Raw genomic sequence first — 23,656 nt, 5'->3', positions numbered from 1 at the left:
TAGTATATATATCCTTTTCACTTGAAGTTTTGAAGTAAATACTGGATGACCACCTGATAGAAGTTGTAGAGGGTTTTTTTAGTACGTATGTGTTGGATTAAAATGACTTCTGAGAACCTTTCCAAACTATATGATTCCATTTCATTGTTGTTGCTAGTTCCTTGATACTGAATAATAAAAATCAGTTTTTAAAAATGAGTTTTTAAGAGTTTTTCTTGGAAATTCTTTTAATATGCATTTGATACTCGAAATATACAAAATTTCACAATTTTTAATAGCGTTTTGTTTTTTTCTGGAGATTTAGAGCGACGAGATTTGTCTCACAAGGAGAAGCTCTACCTTAGAGAGTTAAATGTCATCACAGAGACTCAATGTACACTAGGTAATATAAGGTTTTAATTAACTTAAATAATTAATTTAATTACAGTGTTTACAAAGTATTTTCAAGTTTTTCAAGATATTTGTAAAAGTGCTTAGTACAATACAGTACTGTGCTTAATGCTCGTTCCCTCAACTTCCCTCCTTTGCATAATATTTGTCTTCCTAATTAAGCAAAAATTAATATTTAGATTAAAAGTTAGATCTTAAAGTAAAATTTCATTGCCAGTCATTGTTAGAAATTAAGTTGCAAAATATACAAAACTTTTCTTTAATTGTTTGGAGGAATAACATACAATTCTACTGTTTTGAAAACAGATCTATAATTTACTGATTTCATTTGCCTAATTTTTAAACTGGTGAATAGGCTACTCTTATTTTATTTACATGTGGAATCACCTCAGTTTTTTTCCTCTTAATTTTACTTTAGCTTTCTTTTAGGTTAATATTCCAAAATATTTTTCTCTAGTTGTTAGATTTTTTTTTTGTATAAATCTATGGGAATCCTTTTCAAAACGTTGAGAAATGACTTTTATGGATTTATTTTAATTTTCTATGAATACGTTTTTGTGTAACTTTAAGTTGACAGTCATTTTAGGGTACTGAGCAATAAATGCATTGTGATAAAAATATTTCGCAATTCTGTTTTCAGGCTTTTAATCATAGGAGATTTAAAAATCAGTGAAAATTATGCATCTCATATCCAGGATAGTTCATTGAAAGTATAGATGAAATTTTCTTCTGCATAAGTAAATGCGAGTACAAAGTTTTCTTCCATTAGTCATTTTCTGATACCTTATTGTGGTGAAGAAATGACCCTGAGTTCTCAAAGCTTGTGCTAGTGAAACAATTTCTGGTACATGCTACTAAGCTTGAATGGTTTGAACAGAGATCTTCCAATGGCCTATATAGTCTGTTTATCACCTGAGTAATAATCAGGTTAAGTTTAGAGGTTCATTCCCAGCAAGTTGGATACCAAGTAAAGAATTTTTTCAGCAATTGAAATTTATAAAGGCCATATCTACTAATGCATTGAGATGTTTTGATCTTTCAGGGTAGGTAGAGGAAGTTAATTTCCTTCTTTAGAGTAGTGTGTTAAATTCAAATGGAAATGGGGACACTAAACATACATAAGAATCACTATTGTCTTATTGCTTCATATTGACTTAGAAAACCACACATTAACATTATGTTTCATTTTTATGTATTTTGTTAAATATTTCCCAATTACACTGTAATTTCTTTTGGGGACTCTGTTATTGTGGATGCATATGGCATGCAGACTCAGTGATTGACATCTACTTTAAACTGTTTAAATAGAAAGGGTGATAAGTCTTTAATTTTGAAAAGGAATCAGGCTAAAAACTTAAGACATTTGTCAATAGGTTTAATAAAAAAAATTATTTTTGATTTGTTTTATGACTTTCTGATTTTTAACTTGCAAATATTAGCAAAATACCTTTGTTGTATTAAAGAATGAAAAACTTTTTAAATACTGGCAACTAGAGGGAAAATATGTTTATTACCAAAGTGATCTATTCCTTTAGCATTATTATTGTCTTTATCCAAAATAGGTCTAACAGCATTACGGAGTGATGAAGTAATTGATCTAATGATAAAAGAATACCCTGCTAAACATGCAGAATATTCTGTTATTCTTCAGGAAAAAGAGCGTCAACGAATAACAGATCATTATAAAGAATACTCTGTAAGTGATCTCTGATTAAAGTCTGCTTTGCCTAAATATGGAAGGGTAAGGTTTTATAAACTTTGTTTTGACTTCTAGTATTACTATTATTTCAGCAAATGCAACAACAGAACACTCAGAAGGTGGAAGCCAGTAAAGTGCCGGAATACATTAAGAAAGCTGCCAAGAAAGCTGCCGAATTTAACAGCAATTTAAATCGAGAACGGATGGAAGAAAGAAGAGCCTATTTTGATTTACAGACACATGTAGGATAGCTTAAGTTGATTGATCAGTTAATATAGATGACTAATATAGTAGAGGTACCAGTTTTTCTCTAGTTTTCCTGTCTTTGCTTAATGAACTTATGATAGTATTTATTTATGGTTTAAGTCCCACTTACTTCCAATAATGGAATGATGTATCATACCTTTCCTTTTTCCTCACAAAGCTTAAAAGAGAAAGAATTGCAAAGTACTAGTTGCAAAAAAAAAAAAAAAAAAAAAAGAAGAAGAAGAAGAAGAAGAAGCAAGTATAAAAGACCAATGAAAAGGAATAAAATCTAGGATGATTTAGCTATTGTTATGGGCTGTAGAGTAGTATATAAAGCTCCTTAAAGCAGGGATTCTTAAATTTTTGTCTCTACCCCTTGTGCCATACAACAAATATCTAGTTATACATAATTAGATAAAACATAATTATATATGAATATATGTAACTATATATGAACTAGAGCATGATATAAATATTAATACATTTATATTTATACACATAGATTTGTGTGTGTGTATACACACAGATATTAATATGTGTTTATTAAAAACTTGTATTTTCTTTAAACTTAAATTCAATTCAGGTTATCCAGGTACCTCAAGGAAAATACAAAGTACTGCCTACAGAGCGAACAAAGGTTAGTTCGTATCCAGTGGCCCTTATCCCAGGACAGTTCCAGGAATACTACAAAAGGTATTTAATATGTTTTACTTATTGTTAGAATTGACTGATTTTTGAACTAAGTTAGTTTTATATGACTGTAAAACTATTAGAAATCTGTCTACCTTAAATTTCTGTTTAATGGTCTCAGATATTCTTAAGTCAATACTGGGAGAGGAGATTTAGTTCAGCAAGTATTTGAGCCTTGTCTATAGCGTCCTCTGTAAAGTAACTCTCCCTTTTGTTGACTGTTATATTTTCTTTCCCATAGACAACCCTGCATCTCTACTTTTCTTTCTTCTCTGGGTCTTTAGAGTCAAGGGGAAAGCAGAAGCCTTAATAGGCTTCAAATAATTTTATTTCTTAGGCACCATGCCCCTGCCTGGCCTCTTCTTCCAATAACTATCCTAAGTGCACTGAATCCTTAGTTTAGTTTAGTTTCTCTTAACTTTAAATAAAGCCAGATTAAAATGAAGAGCCAAAGTAATTTTTTCCTCCATATTATTCTCCATATTACTCCAGGTTTTTTGCCCTAAGTCTAAAGGCGTAGAACTTTTTGAATTGAAACATAAACACACACACACACACACACAATAATACCATAATATTTAGTTTAGGCAGATCAGCAAGGATATGCCAATTTTTTAATCCCTTCTCCTTTTGGCACACTTTGTTTTAGGGAATTTGAACTTGGGGAGAAATACTTCTGCCAATGAGAATGAAAAGGAGGGCTTTAGTAATTGACACTAACAGAATTAGGTCTTGCCTAGTTCTCATAATTACGGATTGTGACAGAGAACACTAAATTTAGAAGAGAATTATCAGGCTTGGGAAGATTTTCTATGTTAATGAAACCCATATCCTACAAACACAACACACAGTCACTTTCAATCTTATCTCCTTCCTACCCCCCAAAGTGTCTTTTGATAATAACATAATGCTTAGTTTATATTATCCAGTCAACAAAATGTTATTAAGGTTTTCTCTTTTAAAACAATTTTGAGTTGTTTGAAGGCAGCTTGGTGTGATTAAAAAAAAAGCCCTTATAGTGGTCTCATGGGAGGCTGTTCATTCTGGTTCTACCATCTAGCACTCTGTAACTTGGACTAGTCACATCACTCTCAGCTTCTTTGTCTTTAAAATGTTAAAGTTGGTATAGATGATGCAAGGTCCCTTTCAACTCTTAAATCCTATGATTCTGTAAATAATTTTTTAAAACTTTGAATTAAAGTAGATATTCCACTAATATTTCAAGGCAAAGTAACACTGAGAAGGATTGTTGCTGAATTTTAGGTACTCACCAGATGAACTACGTTATTTGCCATTAAACACAGCACTCTATGAACCCCCCCTGGATCCTGAGCTGCCTGCTTTAGACAGTGATGGAGATTCAGATGATGCAGAAGATGGTCGAGGTGATGAAAAACGAAAAAACAAAGGCACTTCGGTAAGATATATTAAGATGCTTTAATGGATTAATATGAAAGTTTTGATATTCTTGTTTCTTATTGTGGTGTCTAAATATTGTCATTACTAGTATTTTTCAGTTTTTGAATAAGAGGAGGTTATATAAAATTTGGAGAAATTTGACAAATTTGGTAAATGTTGAATCATAGTCTTTTTTTTCTGTCATAGTTTGGGCTATTTTTGAAAATCATTATGATTTGTAAAATGAGAAATAGAAGACATTCACTAAAGTTATTGAAGATCCAATGTTAATAGCATTTAAAAGTACTTCAGCACAAGTTTAAATCTCTTACTGAGTCTTTTCTTCATTTCTAGGGTATGTGCTTTAGTTATTTTCCACTTAGTTCTGACACATACCTCATGAAATTCTTTGCCTCAAGACCAAAAGCATATACTTGGCAAGAATTTGAGGTATACTTTGGCACTAAAACAGGACAAAGTTTTCTGATTAAAGAAAGGGAATTCATGGCTTTGATTTCATTATACCATATCTCAACCAGGTGGTTTGACATCATAAATAAGCCAGTCTGAGGAATCTAATAACCTGAGTTATTAACCTGTGCTTCCCAAATTAGCCATTTATTTTTTAGTGAGTATTGGGTCTACTGCTTGAAGCTAATTATTAAGTATAAAAAGTTGGATGATATTGCTATCTTGAAAAGATTAGAATAGCATTTGTCAATTTCATTTCTTTTATTGCAGAGTACATTTTTGTTATTGTTGGGTTTTTTGAAGCAGACAGGGTTAAATGGTTTACCCAGACTCATACAGCTAGTAAATGGCAAGTATCTGAGGTTGGATTTGCAATCAAGTCCTCCTGATTTCAGGGCAAGTACTTTATCCACTGTGACACCTAGTTGCCCCTCACATTACATTTTACAATTCGTAAAAACCTCAGAATGTTCTTCATAATCACTAGTGTGCTTTCTTGTATTCCATTGTTGATCTGTTATGAATCCAAAGTAAAAATCTGTGTACATTCTTTTAAACAAAAATTATTCTATTAACAAAAATTTGGCATATGTATAGTAAGAATAGATATAGAAAGTAGATTATTAATTCTTCACTAAGTCAGTGAAAAGAAGTTTTCCAACAGACAGAAAATATTTATTCAGATTTTTTGCCAAGTCAAGTAAAAAATGAAAGCAAGGTTCATTTGTCTGAACTACTTTGGTCTTTATTGGGGATGGGAGAAGAGTCTATTTTTAATATATTTTAAAGCTTAAAACTGCACCAAGCTGGGAATACCCTGTTTTTAAATGATACTTTTTAAACAACTTTTTTTTGTCCATAATTAGATTCAAAACTCAAAATAAAAGCATTTTCCTTCCAAAGAAATGTTGTGCTGTTTATATTTTAGGACAGTTCCTCTGGCAATGTATCTGAAGGTGAAAGCCCTACTGACAACCAGGAGGATTCTTTTCAGGGAAGACAGAAAACAAGAGATAAAACTGCTACACCAAGAAAAGAGGGCTCCAAACGTTCTGTACTATCCAAGTCAGTTCCTGGGTACAAGGTAGAAGAAAAAAGCCCCTGACTCAGCTTCTTTCTGACCAGCTTCTCTCCCTGAAATATTTAACTTTGGTTTTCAAAATATGGAACTTTTGCTTGCCGTACTTCACTAGCTGCTCCTCTGTGGTGTGTTCAATCTGTTTGCTTCCTTTCTTTTTGCTTTATTCACTGGGTGCTTTTTCTGTTACTTTGGCTATTTAGTAGCTTTTATTTCTGTATCTTAACAGATTATAATAGAGGATTTTCCCCTTAAAAATATACAGGCAAGTATGCACTTAAAAAATTTATTTTCTAGGCAATAATTTTACATTTATTTCATCTTTGCTTTAAGTAATGTTCATAGCTGGCATTTAATACCTGTCATTGCGTATTAGTATTTAGAAGAGCCAAACCAATGCTATGTTGTAAAATATCACTATACATAGATGGATATATAGTTAGATTAATTATATTTCTAGAGTGCCTTTCCTGAGAAAATCCAAAATTAATTTAGTCTATAGAATATTTGATCCACCAGCTAAGTGTAGCCATCTCTGGGGTAGAACAGCTATTTAGTATGTCAGACAGACTTCTGCTATGAAATTTAACAAAAACATAGTCTGATAGGAATATAGTTCTGCATCACTGCGGTTTTAACAGTTCAGTTTTTTGGTTTTTAAATGGTCTCTTGTTCATTGTATACAGAATGATAATTTAGTTGAAGTGTTGAATACACTCAAATTCTAAAATGAATTATCAATATTAGGGTTAGATGGAGACAACAGGGTAGAAGAAGAGGAAGATTGGATGCTCTGTTTTGTAGTTTGAGATTAAGAACAGAATAGAAGGAGGTGGAATTTAGCCATACAATTTTAAGTGTAGGGTAGTAATAAGGAAGGTGGCATAGTGTTTTTCATATAAAGACATTTCAAAATGTTAGAAAATAGAGCTGAAGTGTGAAAATAGATATTGTTATCTTTTTCACAGTATATAATAATTTATTTGAAGTTTTACTGAAAGAAAGAGAGCAAAGTGATCAGGAGGATTTGAGTAGAGGTGTTAAATTTTGTTTTATAGGATTGTAAATTGGAATTCATATTTCAGAAGAGAAAGTTTTAGTAAGCTATGAATGGCTTTTCCCTTTCCTATAACTATTTACTTACTTTATTAAGCCAAACACCTATCAGTTATTTTGTAATTAATTGAAAAATGCTTCCACAGACCACTTAAGTACATGTTTTTAGTCTAACAAACATTTTAAGCTTCAGTAAGTATCTGCTTTTTAAGGGTGGCTTAAACATTTTGGAAATACATAGTTTTTAACAATTACATTTTAACATAGAACTTAGCTTTTTAATTATTTATTAAAGATTTAAATTTCTGCCCAGTAATTGTAGGCAAATGAAAACCCAAAGATGAATTTTAGAGAGGTGAATTTTCATGAGTGAATATTGTGTGTACTGCTGGCCCAATACAACTAAGAACTTTTGATGAGAGTTACAAACTTAAAAGTTCATTGTCCTATTTTAATTTAGTCTAATTCTTCTCAATCTAATTTTAAACATAAAGGGAAGAAACTAGACTAATCATGAGTAAGAAAAAGGGGATGTTAAATAAATGTTAAACTTTGTAATACTATAGACTAAAATTGAAGCTCTCTTAATTTAATACTATCATTGGTTTAATGCCTAAGAAACAGTTACATATTAACTTGAAAGTTTAGCATCCAAAGTTGTTAAACACATCATGGAGCATGTATGTTATATCTTTCTCCGTATCTTTCAGTATTTAATATTTCTGATACAAAGATTGGAGTTCTGTTCATTGATTTCAGTGACAACTCTAAAGATAAAACAAGTATCTGAAACTTAATAGATTCACTATGGACATGCTTAGTAGTAGTTAACCCTAGTATGAAAAAAAAATGTAACCAGTATTGATTTGCCAGAATGTGCCTAAATGTTGGGGTACTTTTAAGCTGAAGACTATTTATTAGACTTTACGAGTTTTTAAAATCAAAATGTTTATGGTGTTTTGCTCTAGATTCACTCATGCTTGACCTTAAGTTTATAGGAGAGTTTTCTCTACTTTACGTTAACCTGACAATAAATCATAATTGTTAGGACAGAGGACTACAAGTATATAATTAAAATCTATATTGTGTTAGTACTGCTATGAAAGTTTCATTTAGCTTTTGGTTATTTTTTCCTCCAAGCAGGAAAACTGATGTGTTATATATGAAAAAATTTTTGGAGGGCACAAGCCTTTTTAAAAGATGTGTAGAACTGTTAGGATACATATCATTTGACTTGTTGCAAATATGAAAAGTTTAATGTTGCTGCAGCTAGTAGAAATAAGACTTACTATCCCAATTGGCTACCACAGGGTTCTGTTCTCTGAATCTTCAGGAGAGTTTTGCACATTATTACCTTTGTCCCTTGTCCCTGCAATCCACTGAGATCCCCAGAACATTTTATATTTGTTTTACGTGAAAATCCTACATGTAGGCAGTCTGACTTCTTATAGAACCCAGAGTGATTGAATGAGTAAAGTATATGAGACTAAGCTAATGCATCAGCACCGAAAACACCATGAAGGTCTCTCTTTCACTCTTTTACTCTCATTCTCTTGGTCTTCATTTTCTTTCATCACTTTTTCTCCCTCTCCTTTTTTAAAAAATCAAGATGAAGACCATTGGGTAAGATGATATCAAGCTTAAGAGTAAACTTACAGTTTTCCTGGTATCTTCTTTTCTCCTAGTTTTTTTTTTTTTTTTAATGTATTTTTATGATTGTAGAACTTGAATTGCTCTGAAATGTGACTTTGCATTTTATTTCTTTTACATTGTTTTGTAAAGGAGCTTCTATAACTGAAGAACCCTTTCTTAGAACTTAATATTATGGGGGTAGTACTTCACTGTTTTTAGTGAAACATGTTAGAGAACTGAAATTCTATGCCAGTATCTTATTTTAAAATTCAAGTATTAAAACTAAGCATAACCTGGTACAATGTAGCACACAGGTACAATAACCAAAATTCTCTTTAGCTTTGGTGGATTGAGAAGGAATTTCCTGCTATATATTATGGCAGTTACAAACTCAATCATCTGAACTAGAATTTGAATTAGAGAAGTGCACTTGCTAGCTAATATTAAGAGTTTTTGTTTCATTTAGCTTTAGGAAAATATGAGAACTTTATGCTTAGAATGTAGCAGTAACAACAGAGGGTAAAACACTGCAAGACTGAGGTTTGAGCTGTGACACTATCCTTTTGTTGGGGGGAGCCAGGGTATAAAGATAAACATAGAAGAGACGTAGACTAGGTAACAGTAAAATTTTATATGTATGTTTTCACTTCCATGATATTTATTATTTTGTAGAGACATTTGTGAATGTTTAGATTTATTTTATTGTTTTTATTATATTTATGTATAATACAGGTTGACTGCTTTTTTTTAAATAAATAAGCAAAAAATTCCTTATGAATGCCTCTGTCATCTTTTGCCAAGGAATATAACATTTAAAAGAGCTTTTAAAGAATGAACAAACTTTTCAGGCCTTAACAGCTTATGAAAGTGACAAAATGAGTTTTTCAAAATTGTCTTAAGATTTTGTAAATGAGTAGATATGGATATCTTCAAGTATTTGGTATCTTACAAATGAGAACTTAAAAACTTAAGACATATTTGGAACAGTTTAAATCAAAAGGGGCTTAATTGTTTTTCATTTAATAATTTTCTTTCCCTTTTTTAAAGCTTTAAAAACTTGTTCTCTACTAGCTTTGTCCTTTTCCAGTTGGTCATACCTTCCCTTTCCTCTCCCCTCACTGAATGTGGACCATATTTCTTTATTTTCAACTGATTTAATTTTGTACCTAAAAACATTGATAAAGCTTTTAATTTGCTTTCTACTGCTTTATGGATATAATTGTGGCAGAACAAAATGTAGCAAGCACAGCTTGAATTCTGGTTATATGTGCGTGTGTGTGTGTGTGTGTGTGTGTGTGTGTATAAATGTATATTTGTGTGTGTATATGTATATATTATTATGAAGTATATTTAAATCCTCAACACTTTTTACTGAATTATGCATTATAAAATGATATAGTACAAACTTTGGCACTAAAATTATATTGTGTATCTTGAAACATTGAAACTTTTTTTTTGTTCTCATTCTTAAGGATTGCTAGCTCATTTTCTAAGAACTTTTATCACAAGTTACTAAAATACTAGTCTTTCTTGCCTTTTGGAAGATTACTCTTAGTACACAGAAGTGAACTTTTTTTCCCTTTTAGTTTATTTTAATGAATTTATGCATTATGCAAGGGGACAACTACAAAATCTAGTTTTCACATAATGAGACATTTTGCAAGTGACAATATATTCATGGAGCCACTCTATGTTAAAAAATTGTTTCATTTCATAATTTAGTTTTTCACATAGATTTATTATAATTAATTTTAAACCCCATATATTACAACATCATTAACTTGGAAATTTTTTAAAACTTAAGATTTTTTTTCCTACAATGGGGAAAAATGATTTCCATATAACACTTTCATTTGCTACCAAAATTTTACATTATTAATTGGGAGGAAAGTGCAACATTTTGTCATATTTTCCTTCAAGTTCTTGATAAGTTATTTTTGCTGATATTTGAGGAGTGTAAATTGCTATGTTAAGTCTTAACATGAGCGTCATATTAACCTACAATTAAAATTAAAATCCAAGACCTCAGCAGGTCATACTATGTTGCATAACTATTCATTTTGAGTCATAATGTACAAAAAAAGTTCCTCTAGCAAATTACCAAAGTAAAAATAAGGAGATACATTAAAATTCCTTTAAAACCCATACTAAGTAGTTCTGGCATGAATTTATAGCCCTCTTCTACCCTTCCAGCCAAAGGTCATTCCAAATGCTATGTGTGGGATTTGTCTGAAGGGTAAGGAGTCCAACAAGAAAGGAAAGGCTGAATCACTTATACACTGCTCCCAATGTGATAATAGTGGTAAGTGTTAATGTATTTCTTAAGCTTTTAAGTGCTATGTTCATTGTTTCAAAGTTTGTTTTCTGTCTCAGTTGAACTAAAAGTATCAAATATAGAGAATACTTTAAAAGTGTATACAAGGTTTTGAACTTCTTCAAATAAATATAATATTTTTTCAGTTAAAATCGTCCCTTTTTTGTAATTTAATTTATTAAGAATGTGAAATTTGTGTCAAATATTACTAATATTGGTTTTGATTTAGGCCACCCTTCCTGCCTGGACATGACGATGGAGCTTGTTTCTATCATTAAGACCTATCCATGGCAGTGTATGGAATGTAAAACATGCATTATATGTGGACAACCCCATCATGAAGAAGAAATGATGTTCTGTGATGTTTGTGACAGAGGTTATCACACTTTTTGCGTGGGGCTTGGTGCTATTCCATCAGGTAATCAACTAGCATCAGTGTTAGCATTTTTTTGTAATAGAATCTTTTAATATTGCTCAAGACTTAAGTGTTATTAACATGTAGATTGTCAGTAAATTCTTATGAAATTGGAGGCCATGTCTTTATAATTCCACCAGTGCTAAGTGTAGTGTTTTTTTATTCAGTAGGTATTGAAATGACCACTTTAGTGAACTACTGACCAAAGGACCCTTTTGCAGTAAAATTTATAAAATATTAAGTGAAAGAATCCGGACAGCTTATTATGCAAATCATATTTATTTATCAAGTAGTATTTTAGGCAATTTTATTTAAACCGTATTTGCTAAGATTTCCATTAAAGTATTGCTAAAAATGTACCTAGCAAAATACTATACTACATTTTGTAAATCTATTCTGAAACGTAGAGTTTAAGCACTAAACTGTCATTTGAAACTGGAGATTCTAAATGGCCAAAGTAAGAGTATGTTCAAGAGCTTGTGAATTTTAATTTTGGTTATCTTCACTTGCATAATACTTTAACTTAATAGTAATGTGATAAAACAATACTGTTAAGTTTATACATGTTTAAATAATTTGAATACCTTATTGAAGCAGCACAGTAACTTCAAATAGTAATTTTAGGATAGACAAATAATACATCTTTTGCCATAAGTCGATGTAAATCAAAACAAATTCATGTGTAATTTTGTTTTAGATTCATGTAATTTTTAAAGCTTCTTTGCAAAATTTTCCAAAAAATTTCAGTGTAAAATATGCCTGAGAGTAAAGATGTCCAGAAATTACATTAAAGAGCTAAGCAACTTGTATTTCAGGTACTGTAATAAGTAATTATATCAAGTATAGAATGTATCACATTCATGCATGGTCCCATTAGGGTGCAGTTACATATTTGATTTGTTAAAGTGTTGTAAAAATAAGAGTAGCCATGCACTGAGAATACTATGGAGACAAGGATATTAGTAATCCACAAGAACGTTGAACAGGACAACTGAAGTAAATTCGATTAAAAGCCTTATTCCAGGATTTTTATTTACTGAGCTTTATAAGAAATTTCTGAAAGTGTTTAAAACATTCCTTTGGGTCCATGCAATAATGTAGCACTAAAGTTGGCATAAGTAATTCAACCCATTTACATAATTTGTTGTACTGAATTGTCATATAGAAACTTTTATATTGGAAATTGTTTTTTTAAGGCCAGCTTCACATTTTTCTGCTTAATGACATTTCTCCGTTGTGTCAAGGACTATCTTTAATGACTTGATATGAGAGGATTTTAAGAGTTTTAATTAGATGTTGTTGCAAATAAAATTCTTTGTAAATTAAACAACATTTTTTCTCCTAGGTCGATGGATTTGTGATTGTTGTCAAAGAGCTCCCCCAACACCCAGGAGAGGGGGCAGAAGGGGAAAAACCAGCAAGGAGGGATAAAATTACCATTTTTACCCTGATACTGTTATTTGCATTGTGAAAATTTTGGTGCCAATTAATTTACCACTTTGTGAAACACACTTCCTAATATTGTTGTCAATAAAACATTTTTCAATTTCTTCCTATGGACTTAAGTTCTACAAGTTGACTTATTTCTAGAAAGTTATAACTCCTGTAAGCTTAATTTTAACTTAAGCTACAAATTATTCTTTATAATATATAAAACCACCTTTCTGAAAATTCAGTGAATGTTTACAAAATTTTAGAAATTGATCACGTTTTATTCAGAAGGCTAAAACTAAAACAGTATCTCTCATTTTCCCCCAGCTATTTTAGATATTCAACTATAGCCTATGACCAGAATTTAGCTATAAATGTGTACAATTTAATAGTTTGCTATTGTTAACTAAATCCACAAGAACATTAAATAGAACAACTGAAGTAAATTCAATCAAAAGCCTTATTCCATGATTTTTATTTACTGAGCTTTATAATAAATTTTTGAAAATGTTTAAAACTTCCTTTGGATCCATGCAACAATATAGCACTAAAGTTGGCATAAGTAATTCAATCTGTTTACATAATTTGTTGTACTGAATTCTGTTACATAAAAACTTTTATGTTAGAAATTGTTTTAAGGTAACTTACCATTATAACTAAATTCAAACAGTAGTCCTGTACCACAGGCAAATATCTAAAGTAGCCTAAATTTAGGGAAATTACAAGTTTTAGGATAAATTGATAAATCTCAGTGATCAATTTTTAAAGGATATAGAAAATGAAATTATTTTTAATTATCACAGTTGGTATAAGGGGTATATATTGACCTTAATAACTAGAAATCCTTTAGGTACTCTAAGCTAGGAAACTTTCTCAGGCCTTGCCCAGTTTTAAAATTGATTCCATGAAGCCTCAGCACTTTTTCAGTTACTGTATAGTAATTCCAGGTGACAACTCTGACTACAACTGAGCTAATACCTAATTCTATGGTTCCTGAGAGTCTGGAAGAGTATGCTAGGATCAGAGGTATTTCTAGATTCCACCAACTTAATGTTGGTACTGCTTCTTTTTGTAAATTGCCTGGAAAACTGCAGCAAAATATGGATTATTATTTCTTAGCCAATGTGGCAGTAAAATGAGATTTATTTCACAGGCATACATGATTACTTCATTTAAAAACTGATCATCTCAGTTTACACATTATAATAGTCTGTAATTTTAAGTAGTGTAAAAATTTTAGAAAGTTAAATTTTAACAAAATTTATGCAAATTTTATATAAAATCTATGTTCCCAATCAAATTAAGTTTTACATAAGACTACTTATGACTACTTTTACATAAGACTACTTAATAAGTCACCTGACAAACTTAAATGAAGTTTAAGCATTTTTTTATTGTACATTCTCCACTTATATGAACTCTTCTTTCTTTAAAGAAAATTACAAATCTTGTGCTTGCTACTCTTATTTTTTGGGGGAATTATGATTAAAAAACTAAATATGGCTTTTTTTCCACCACCCACCCATCCACCCACCATAGAAAAGATACCCTGAACCCTATTTCCTGAAACTTACTAAAAAGTAGCAGTGTTCACAGCAAATCACAATCTACTTCACAGGTTACAGGTACTGAATTCCAGTGCATGTCTGTCCAATGATATTAAAAAAGAATCTCAAGTATTAGTTTCAAAATGCCAATTATTATTGTCCAAACAATAGATTCTTCATCTTGAGATGTATCTTCTGGTGTATAAGGCTGCTTTTGGCTTGTAGCTTTACCATCTGTGGCATAAGTTGCTTCACCAAACGGATATTCTACAACCGTTCTATCATAATACACTTTCATTTCAAATTCACTCTCAAGGTGAGATGGATGTCCATAGATACCTATTCCCACAGGGCGCTGGAAGTGTCCCGGCACAAAAACAACATCCTGGCCACAAGTTACAGACTGTAATTCATACTCATCAAAACTTGGGTGAAGCGTGGTATCAGATACATACAAATCTGCATCACCTTTTAAGCTTTTCATTTGAAGAACTATTTTCCCTTCATGATTTAGTCTCAAATAACTATAATTTCCAGCTCCAATCTGCCCCTGAACCACATGCAGGAGAATCCATTCTTCAGGTACTTCTTCCTCCTCAATGCTATTCACTAAGGACAATGCTTGGGATGTTAGAAGTATCAGAAGGGCTTTCTTCCAGGGTATTGCCATAATTACCTGAAGGTATAGCAGCAAAGGAACTTAATCTGTCATCTATAACACGTCCTGTTAATACAGAACAAAATGATTACCGACAGCCTGCACACAGCGGTAGTCAATTCGCCGCTAAACTGAATTACTTAATACAAAACAAAACAAAAAACCAAACCAAACCCCCCAAACTTAGCTATTGTTTGGCCAACTTTCCTTCCCCACGACATTATCTAAAGGCTAGAAATAAAAGGTAGGGAATGTTTCTCCGCTCTAGAAACAAAGCTTTCAAGAACCGAGGGGGGCTTTCAGATTTCCCCTTAAGCTCAGACAGCCCCTGGCACGCGACAAGTGCACACGTTCCCCCCGACAGGAAGCCAAGGGACCGCGACCTGGTTTGCAGGGACTTCGTAGCGAGGCTCAGGCCCGGCAGGAACACAAGATGTCGCGGGTGCTCACGGCTCCCCTTCTACGTAGGCAACACAGAGTGGGTTCTTGGGTGTCCCTCGCCTGCAGGCCTAGTCCGGACCCGGGCCTAGAAGAAGGAAGCGTCGGCAGGGGCCGCTCAGGCCAGACCGGCAGTGGGCGCGGCTCGCCCGGGTGTTTATGCTGGAAAGCAGCGGGTTGGAGTGCTGTCGCTTCCAAGACCTCGGGTAACAGGGAAAGTGAGAGGACTCTTCCAAACAACGACCCCAAAATGCCAAGTTCTCCGCGGCCTGGGTCTTACCGCCGTTCCCCGGAGCTCGGCATACCGCGTTGGCACCATCTGGTCTAGGAGCCGCCGCGGCCGCCGCAGCGGACCGATGAACCGGAAGTGGGAGAGGCCAGACATGTACCTCTCACGACAACCAGGAAGAAGCCTGGTGCTGGAAAAGGTGAAGGAAGGCGGGACGCAAGAGAACTAACGCGTTTCTGTAACCCCGGGAGACCGTCGATGCTGGGCTGCGATTGGGTGGGGGGAGAAACGCCTTGGCTGGCTAGCTGGAGCCAAGACCCGGAAAAACATTACAGTAATGAGAACGGAACCCGGGCCTAAGTTGTCCAGGTTTGCCACTGAAAGGTGATGACATGACGCCTAGAGCCCCTTCTTTACTCCAACATCTTCCCGTCTCCAATTGCATTGTCTCCTCTCTTCAGGGCAAAACCTTCAGGATAGGAACTATCCCTCACCCTTGCTACTCTGCTTGTCATCGTGTCAGGAATCCGGGAGACTGGAAACCAGTGTCCTACCTCGCCCTCTACCCTCCCCCCTTCCTGGCCCGTTCCCCCATGCCAGCGGGATGTTTGTGGTCTTTCTACTCTGAGCCGTCCCCAGATCTTCGCCCCTCCGCCTTTCCAACAGTCTATCACTCGATTTGAAAAGTCGACTCTACCTTTTTTTTTTTTTTTTTTTTTTTTAAATGGACTCACGTTTCCTAGAAAAACCTCTCCCAAAACGTTCTATTTAGAATCAAGCCTTGGGAGGCTAGAATTAGCCCAGGTGCAAAGGAACATAGCTTGCACTTAAGTAGATCAGGGGTTCTTAACCTTTTGCATGTATGTCATTTTGTTTAAGCCGCTGGAGTCCTCATAATTAGGTATTTAGGTGCATTTAGTGAAATGCATAGGATTTCAAAGGAAACCAATGATAAAGAAATAACTAATTTTTTTTTTTTGAATGGACCCCAGATTAATTCGGGGAAAGTCTTTGTAGACTTTCAGCTTTTAAAATAATCCTCTGGGATAGGTAGCCCAAGTAATATTATTAACTCCCTTTATATAGACTGAATTACTGGATTCAGATCCCATCTTTTAACACAGTTACCTTACACAAGTCATTTCGTCTCTTTAAACAACACCTTGGACTGTTTTTTAACTAAGACCAAGAGGGGTTCTAGATTTACATTTCCATGATTCCATTACAGTCTACTATACTTCCAATTAGAATGGAAATGTCTTTCATCAGAAAAAGAGAGTGTATTAAAAGCAATACAAATATAATCTTTCCAAGAAAAACAGGATATGCTTATTAGGGGATTAAAAACCTCACAATCAAATGCAGAAAGGCAGAAATAGTAAATTCTTGCTTTTTAGACAACAAGACAATTAAAATTATATTCAATAAAGGTCCCAGGGAAAGATAGATTAAAAAACAATTAGAAATTTAATAATCTAATTCTAAAAAATGAGAGGATTAAATACAAATCACAGAAACAATCCATAATTTTATCCAAGAGAATGACGATTGAGACAATATACCTAAATCTATGGGGTTCAGCCAAAGCAGTACTTAGGTGAAATTTTCTATCTCTAAATAGCTATATGAATGAAATAGAGAAAGAGGAGATCAATGAATTGGACATGCAACTAACAAAGCTAGAAAAAGAACAAATTAAAAACCCCCAATTAAATACCAAATCAGAATTTCTGAAAGAGAGATTAATAAAATTAAAAAAAAAATAGGGCATGCTTTTTTAGATGATGATGTAATTCCCTGGGGGAAGAGTAGTGGGAATTTTGCTACTTATCCACAGAAGTCTGTTCTAACAGAAGGGCAAGTTTTTCTTTTTCTACTGGCTTGACTTCTACTAATGAGAAAGTCTTTTGATTGCTAGGAGCTTTAACTGCAGAATGAAATTGATTTTTTGGATCAGATCTTATCCTTGAAATGTATTAATATGGGAATTTCTGTGATTTACTTTTTCCACTAGAAAAAAAATAATTTTCCTCTCTCAAAAACTTTTTTTTCCCTACTGTCTTGAAGATGATTTAAAGGCAATGGTCTCATTAGGATCAGGTCTTCTTTCTTGGCTTTATAATTTCAAGCTAAATTTAAACTGACATTTTAAAATCTCATTGAAATATAATACAAGGGCTCAAGGGCAGCTGTTATCTTAAACATGGGTGCATAATAGTTACACATTTATCAGGGATTACAAATCACCAGAAGCTGGGGAAGTTCTTGGCTCCTCTACTAGTTTTTTTTTTTTTTTTCTTGTTCCTCCTAGGAAACTGCCCAAATATTATTTCTTTAACCATACCCAACAATGAGACAGAAACAGTGCAAGGCAAATGGAAAAGCGAGGCAAGTGCCCTTGTAGTCTCTAGATCCAGAAGATGGAAGAGTGGATACATTCTGCAGTAGGCCATCATGGGCCACCATGAAATTGGAGCTAGAAAACAACCTGGACGGTGCTAGGGGGGGAATGCTTCCTTTGATCCTGAAGATGAAGAAAACTACAAAGTGAAAAACTGCAGAGTAGCCAGGTATAGAGTTACAAAGAGTTTAAGTGATTTGTTCAGCTAGGAAATGTTAAGGACCATGCCTAAGTGCATTGTAAGGGACAGGTCAATTCTCTGAGAGCCTCCACAGCTGTGAATATCTGAAGGAGTTGCAAAGCAGTCTTTACTGATACAGGTGTTGCTCGTGGACTGGGAAAATAAATTGGGGGCAGAGGGAAGAGGAGAGAGGTCAGACGACACAACAGTCTCTCCGTGGGGAGGTCAGAGAACAGCAACTGCTCCTCAGTCTCCTTGAATCACCATCATCCTCTCACAAGAAGAGAAGAAAAAGTCTATCAGCGGTAAAGCAAAATTACATATTATATTCCCAACAAGGAAATGGTAAAATTAATAGTTCAGAATCAGCTCTTTCAGATTCTGAATTCTTGCTCCTTGCCCACTACTGTCTGTGAAGATTTGTGAGACCTTATCAATAGTATGGTCCTTTTGCCCTTCTATCAGCAACTTTCAGTTGGTACTCTTACTCTGTGACATGTTCATTCTAGTTACAGAAAATTCTGGATATTCAACTGCCTAAATTCTCTATATGTCTTGTGGACACATCTTGAGTCTAATTCACAAAATTTCAGAGTCTCAAGCACCCTCAGTGTCCATCTAGTTTGACCCATAGTAGAAAAGAACTACCCCACTACATCAGTCCAAAAGTGGTTGTTCAGTCTTTGCTTGAAGATCACAATGAAACTAGATTGTTCTCTTAATTTTACTATTTCTGTCAATGGCAATATCACTTTCCCAATAACCCAAATTCTTGACATTTCAATCACCTTTGACTTCTTCCTTTCCTTGTCCCTGAATCCAATATATGGTCAGATATTTATTTCCACAATGTCCCTTGAATCCATTTTTTTCTCTCCATTTGACTACATTTAAACATTACTACTAAGAACTCTAACCTAGTTCATCCTGTTTCCATTGTCACATACAATGGGAGGTCAAATTTTTGGGACTGTCTTGTTAGCACATCTGACTTACTCAACTGTCCCACCATGTAATTCCTCACATAGACATTAGATACAGTGAAGTTTGTTTTAAATTAGGACCCTCCCTAACTCTTTCCTAACTCCCTAGATCCTGACATTACTTTCCCCCACCCTCTGATCTTTAAAAAGCTCTTTTCTGGCCTAGCTGTCCCATACCTAAAACTATATTATAAAGCAGTGGTCATCAAAACGGTTTGATACTGGCTAAGAAATAGAATGGTAGATCAGTGGAATAAGTTAGATTCACAAGACAATAGTCAATGACTACAGTAATCTAGTGTTTGATAAACCCAAAGACTCCAGCTTCTGGAATAAGAATTCACTATTTGACAAAAATTACTGGGAAAATTGAAAAGTAGTATGGCAGAAATTAGACATTGACCACCTTTAACAAGATAAAGTTGAAATGAGCTTATGATTTAGACATAAAGGGTGATACTTTAAGCAAATTAGGAGAACAAGTGATAGACTAAATCTCAGATCTCTGGCAAAGGAAGGAATTTATAGCCAAAAAAGAATTAGAGAATATTATGAAATATAAAATGTATAATTTTGATTACATTAAATTAAAAAGTTTTGTACAAACAAAACCAATGTAGCCAAAATTAGAAGGGAAGCAGAAATCTGGGAAAAAAATTTATATCCAGTGTTTTTGATAGAGCCCTCATTTCTAATAAATATAGAGAAATGACTAAATTTTTAAGTATACAAGCCATTCCACAATTGAGAAATGGTCAAAGGATATGAACAATTTTCAGATGATGAAGTTAAAGCCATTTCTAGTCACATGAAAAAATGTTCTAAATCACTATTGATTGGAGAAATACAAATTAATTAAACTCTGAGGTACCACTTCATATCTCTCAGATTAACTAAGATGGCAGAAAAACAATGATAAATGTTGGTGGGAATGTGGGAAAACTGGACACTAATGCATTATTGGTGGAGTTGTGAAGTAATCCACCTATATTGGAAAGCAATTTGGAACTAAGTCCAAAGAACTATAGAACTGTGCATACCCTTTGATCCAACAGTGTCTGTACTGGGTTTATATCCCAAAGAGATAATAAAAAAGGGAAAAGGACCCACATGTGTAAAAAAAAAAAAAAAAAAGTTTTAGCAGCCCTTCTTATAGTGGCAAAAAACTAGAAATTGAGTGGATATCCTTTAGTTGGAAAATGGCTGAATAAGTTGCTGTATGTGAATGTTATGAGATATTATTATTTATAAGAAATGATGAGCAGACTGATTTCAGAAAAGTCTGAAAATACTTTTGTGAACTGAAGTCAGTAGAGCCAAGAGAACATTGTATGTAGCAGCAACAAGATTATATGATCAACTGTGATGGATTTGGCTCTTTTCAACAAGGTGATTCAAGGCAATTCCAATAGATTTGTGATAGAAAGCACCATCTGCATCCCAGAGAGAACTATGAAGACTGCATGTGGATGAAAGTGTAGTATTTTCATCTTTCTTTTTGGTTGTTTGCTTGCTTGATTGTTTTTTCTTTTTTCTGTGTTTTTCTCTTTCTCCTTTTAATCTGATTTTTCTTGTGCAGCATAAACAATATAGAAATATGTTTAGAAGAATTTCATGTTTAACCTATATTGTATTGCTTGCTCTCTTTGGGAGAGAGTGGGGAAGGAGGGAGAAAAATTTGGAGCAAGATTTTGCAAAGGTGAATGTTGAAAATTATCATTGCATGTATTTGGAAAAATAAAAAGCTGTTTTTAAAAAGTCCCCTTTACTCATAGCCTGCTGCTACAGTCATTTTTATTTTGTCTTTCCCAATAATAAAGGGCCTTTGTGACTGCCTACTGTGAATTTTTTAGATTTCAAACTGCCCCACAGTCTGCTGCTACTTTACCATTCAATTCAAACCATATTACTACTAGCTTGACTTATACCTGAATGTCTTCCTAAATTATTTCCTTAAATCTAGTCAACACTGCTCATCTCATTCTACTATTGATTGAGAATTTTTTTCCTAGTATACGGATTTGATCATGGTCTTTTCTCCACTCAAAATGAAAGTGATTCCTTTATGACTACCAAATAAACAGCAAATTGTTATCTAGCTGTTATCCATTTGACTCCCCAGCCTACATTTCTAACTTTATTTTAGTTTTTTTTTTTTTTCCTAACATACCCTTTACTTTAGCTAAATTGGATTGTTGGCCCAAAACACCTCATGTTTTTCCAGTTCTGAAAAGACAGGTCGGGGCCAAATTGTGATGGACTTTTAACACTAAACAAAGGCATTTATATTTTGATTTGGAAATAATAGAGAGCCACTGAACTAATTGAATAGGCAAATGACATAAGCAGATCTTATCTTTTTTTTTTTTTTTTTTCCATAAGCAGATCTTAAGAAAAACTGGCATCAGAGTGAAGTTTGGACTAAGTGGGGAGAGACTTGAGACAAAAAGACAAATAATAAGGCTGTTGCATTAATTTATTACTATTATTTTAAATTTATTAATATTACTAATTAATTACTATTAATATTAACTTTAGGGAACTTGAACTTAGAGGCTGGCTGTGTGAATAGAGAAGGCCAGATGCAAGAAAACCACAGGTATAAAGAATAAGATCTGGCAACTTATGGGAAATGTGGAATGAAAGAGAGGGAGGAGATAAGGGTAATGCTGAGATTATGACCCTGGGATATTGGGATAATTATGGTGCCTTAGAAATAGGAAGGAGAGAGTTTAAGAGATGGGTCATAAACTCCATTTTGGACGTGTTGAGTTTGAAATATCTAATAGTCAATTGGGGACAACAGTTCTGAAAGTCGGGAAGACAGGCAACAAATATATAGTTCAGTTAATATTCTGCATAGTTAATAATTAAACTTATAGAATTGATGAGGTCCCTGAGAGGGAGAAAAGAAAAAAGACCAGGACACAGCACTGGAGAATGCCTGCATTAGAAGGCACAGAGAAAGGGCAGTTAGACTATAATGGGCTGAGGCTTGAGTTGATGCACTGAGGTCCCAAGCACATGAGGCTAAATAGTAATTGGACCATACTCTATCAATATATAAGCTTGGAGAAAGAATGGCCCCCGCCCACTCTTTGTGCAAGTCCTGATATGTTGTATAGGAAATGACGATTCTGGTGGGTGGAGGCAGGGGAGTGGAAAAGGAAGGGGAGGAGAGACTGCTTGGGAGCCATCTTGACTACTTTTTTTTTGTTTGTTCTTCTTCTAGATGGCTCAGTGGGTAGAGCACCAGCCCTGAAGTCAGGAGGACCTGAATTCAAATCCAGCCTCAGACACTTAACAATTCCTGGTTGTGTGACCATGGGCAAACCCCAACTGCCTCAGCAAAAAAAAAAAAAAAAAAGGCAAAAAGAAGAAGAGAAACAAACAGAAAAGTCGTTGCAATGGCAAAAGCAAGCAGTCTCTCCTCCCCTTATGGAAGTCCAGGCTGAAGAGTTCCCATAGTTTCCATCTATTCATTCACTTTTCTTAAATCAGTGAGCATCCTCCATTAGACCATAGGAAGACCTGGAGAGAATAATGTCATAAAAGGGGACGGGGATAAGTATTTATATAGTTCCTACTATGTGCCAGATACTTTACAAATATCACAACATGCCAGTGAGAAAAGAACTGTGATAAACAGAACTTGTGACTTGTCCATAACTACACAGCTGCTAACTGTCTGAAATTATATTAGATCACACATTTTCCTGACTCCAGGCCCAGAATTCTATCCCTAGCACCACACAGCTAACTGCTAAAAAGCCAGAGAGAGAGAGGGAAGATACTCAAAGATAGTAAAGTCAAGTCTCCAATACAGTAAGTTGATAAATCAAGAAATACAAGAAATGAGAAAAGACAGCAGATTGACAATTTGAAAGATCACTGGTAATTTGAGGGGGAAACAGTTTCAATTGAGCAATAAAGCAGGGAAACCAGGTTACAAAAAATTCAGGAAAAAATAAATAAACAACAGCAAGGTTGTAGAGGAAGCTGGTCCTTCAACATAGCCTGGATTTCCAACTTCTACCCGTAAGGGGTTTGGAGGGAAGAATTTTCTATTTGGGTAAGATCTGTTTTTTTCCTATTTTGAGCTGAGATATCATGATGATCCTAGCTGAAAACTCAATCACTCTTGTATTTTTCTGGTAATACCCAAATGTATATAATTTTTCCAATTTCTTTCTTTTTTTTTTTTTTTTACTGTTTATTTGGATAAATTGTGTAGTTGCTATTTGCTGCTTTGTGATGGTCTTTTGTAACTAGTTTGTTGGAAAGGTAGGTTGGTGACAGTACTTACTCTCTCATTTAAGCATGATCGGGAAACCAGCTTTCCTGCTGAACTCAATCATTCCCCTAGTCTAAATAGATATTTAAAATATAGCAGACACTA

At 34.0% G+C, this 23,656-nt stretch overlaps 2 protein-coding genes and 1 long non-coding RNA gene across 7 annotated transcripts in view; 2 read left to right on the top strand and 1 right to left on the bottom strand.

Moving 5' to 3' along the window:
* Positions 1 to 12,949, top strand: part of PHF10 (PHD finger protein 10) — a 29,666-nt gene extending 16,717 nt beyond the window's left edge. For 3 of the 5 annotated variants that reach the window (XM_051998161.1, XM_051998159.1, XM_051998163.1), the window contains 9 exons: positions 299 to 382; positions 1,953 to 2,086; positions 2,182 to 2,331; positions 2,919 to 3,028; positions 4,289 to 4,442; positions 5,823 to 5,978; positions 10,854 to 10,962; positions 11,204 to 11,392; positions 12,735 to 12,949. In XM_051998161.1, coding sequence (XP_051854121.1) covers positions 299 to 382; positions 1,953 to 2,086; positions 2,182 to 2,331; positions 2,919 to 3,028; positions 4,289 to 4,442; positions 5,823 to 5,978; positions 10,854 to 10,962; positions 11,204 to 11,392; positions 12,735 to 12,820 — 1,172 coding nt within the window. In that variant the 3' untranslated portion in view covers positions 12,821 to 12,949. The remainder of the gene's footprint in view (positions 1 to 298; positions 383 to 1,952; positions 2,087 to 2,181; positions 2,332 to 2,918; positions 3,029 to 4,288; positions 4,443 to 5,822; positions 5,979 to 10,853; positions 10,963 to 11,203; positions 11,393 to 12,734) is intronic. The other 2 variants (XM_051998162.1, XM_051998160.1) reach the window with 1 other exon arrangement.
* Positions 12,950 to 13,262: 313 nt separating this feature from the next.
* On the bottom strand, positions 13,263 to 15,507 carry C4H6orf120 (chromosome 4 C6orf120 homolog). The gene is made up of 2 exons (XM_051998164.1): positions 15,409 to 15,507; positions 13,263 to 15,091 (listed from the first exon to the last, which is right to left on the bottom strand). The coding sequence occupies exon 2, from the start codon at positions 15,035 to 15,037 to the stop codon at positions 14,480 to 14,482; it is 558 nt and encodes a 185-aa protein (XP_051854124.1). The 5' UTR covers positions 15,038 to 15,091; positions 15,409 to 15,507; the 3' UTR covers positions 13,263 to 14,479.
* A 2,862-nt stretch (positions 15,508 to 18,369) lies between these two features.
* LOC127559736 (uncharacterized) lies at positions 18,370 to 23,417 on the top strand. The gene is made up of 3 exons (XR_007953201.1): positions 18,370 to 18,579; positions 21,796 to 21,856; positions 22,490 to 23,417. It is a non-coding gene; the product is annotated as an uncharacterized LOC127559736 (long non-coding RNA).
* The last annotated feature ends 239 nt before the right edge of the window (positions 23,418 to 23,656 follow it).

This window comes from Antechinus flavipes, chromosome 4 (assembly GCF_016432865.1).
Source record: "Antechinus flavipes isolate AdamAnt ecotype Samford, QLD, Australia chromosome 4, AdamAnt_v2, whole genome shotgun sequence".
Classification (NCBI taxonomy): Eukaryota; Metazoa; Chordata; class Mammalia; order Dasyuromorphia; family Dasyuridae; genus Antechinus; species Antechinus flavipes.
This window is presented reverse-complemented; position numbering and strand designations above follow the sequence as displayed.

Bases quoted from the DNA above. Each gene is read 5' to 3' on its own strand.
- C4H6orf120 (XM_051998164.1), bottom strand. From the start codon at position 15,037: ATGGCAATACCCTGGAAGAAAGCCCTTCTGATACTTCTAACATCCCAA.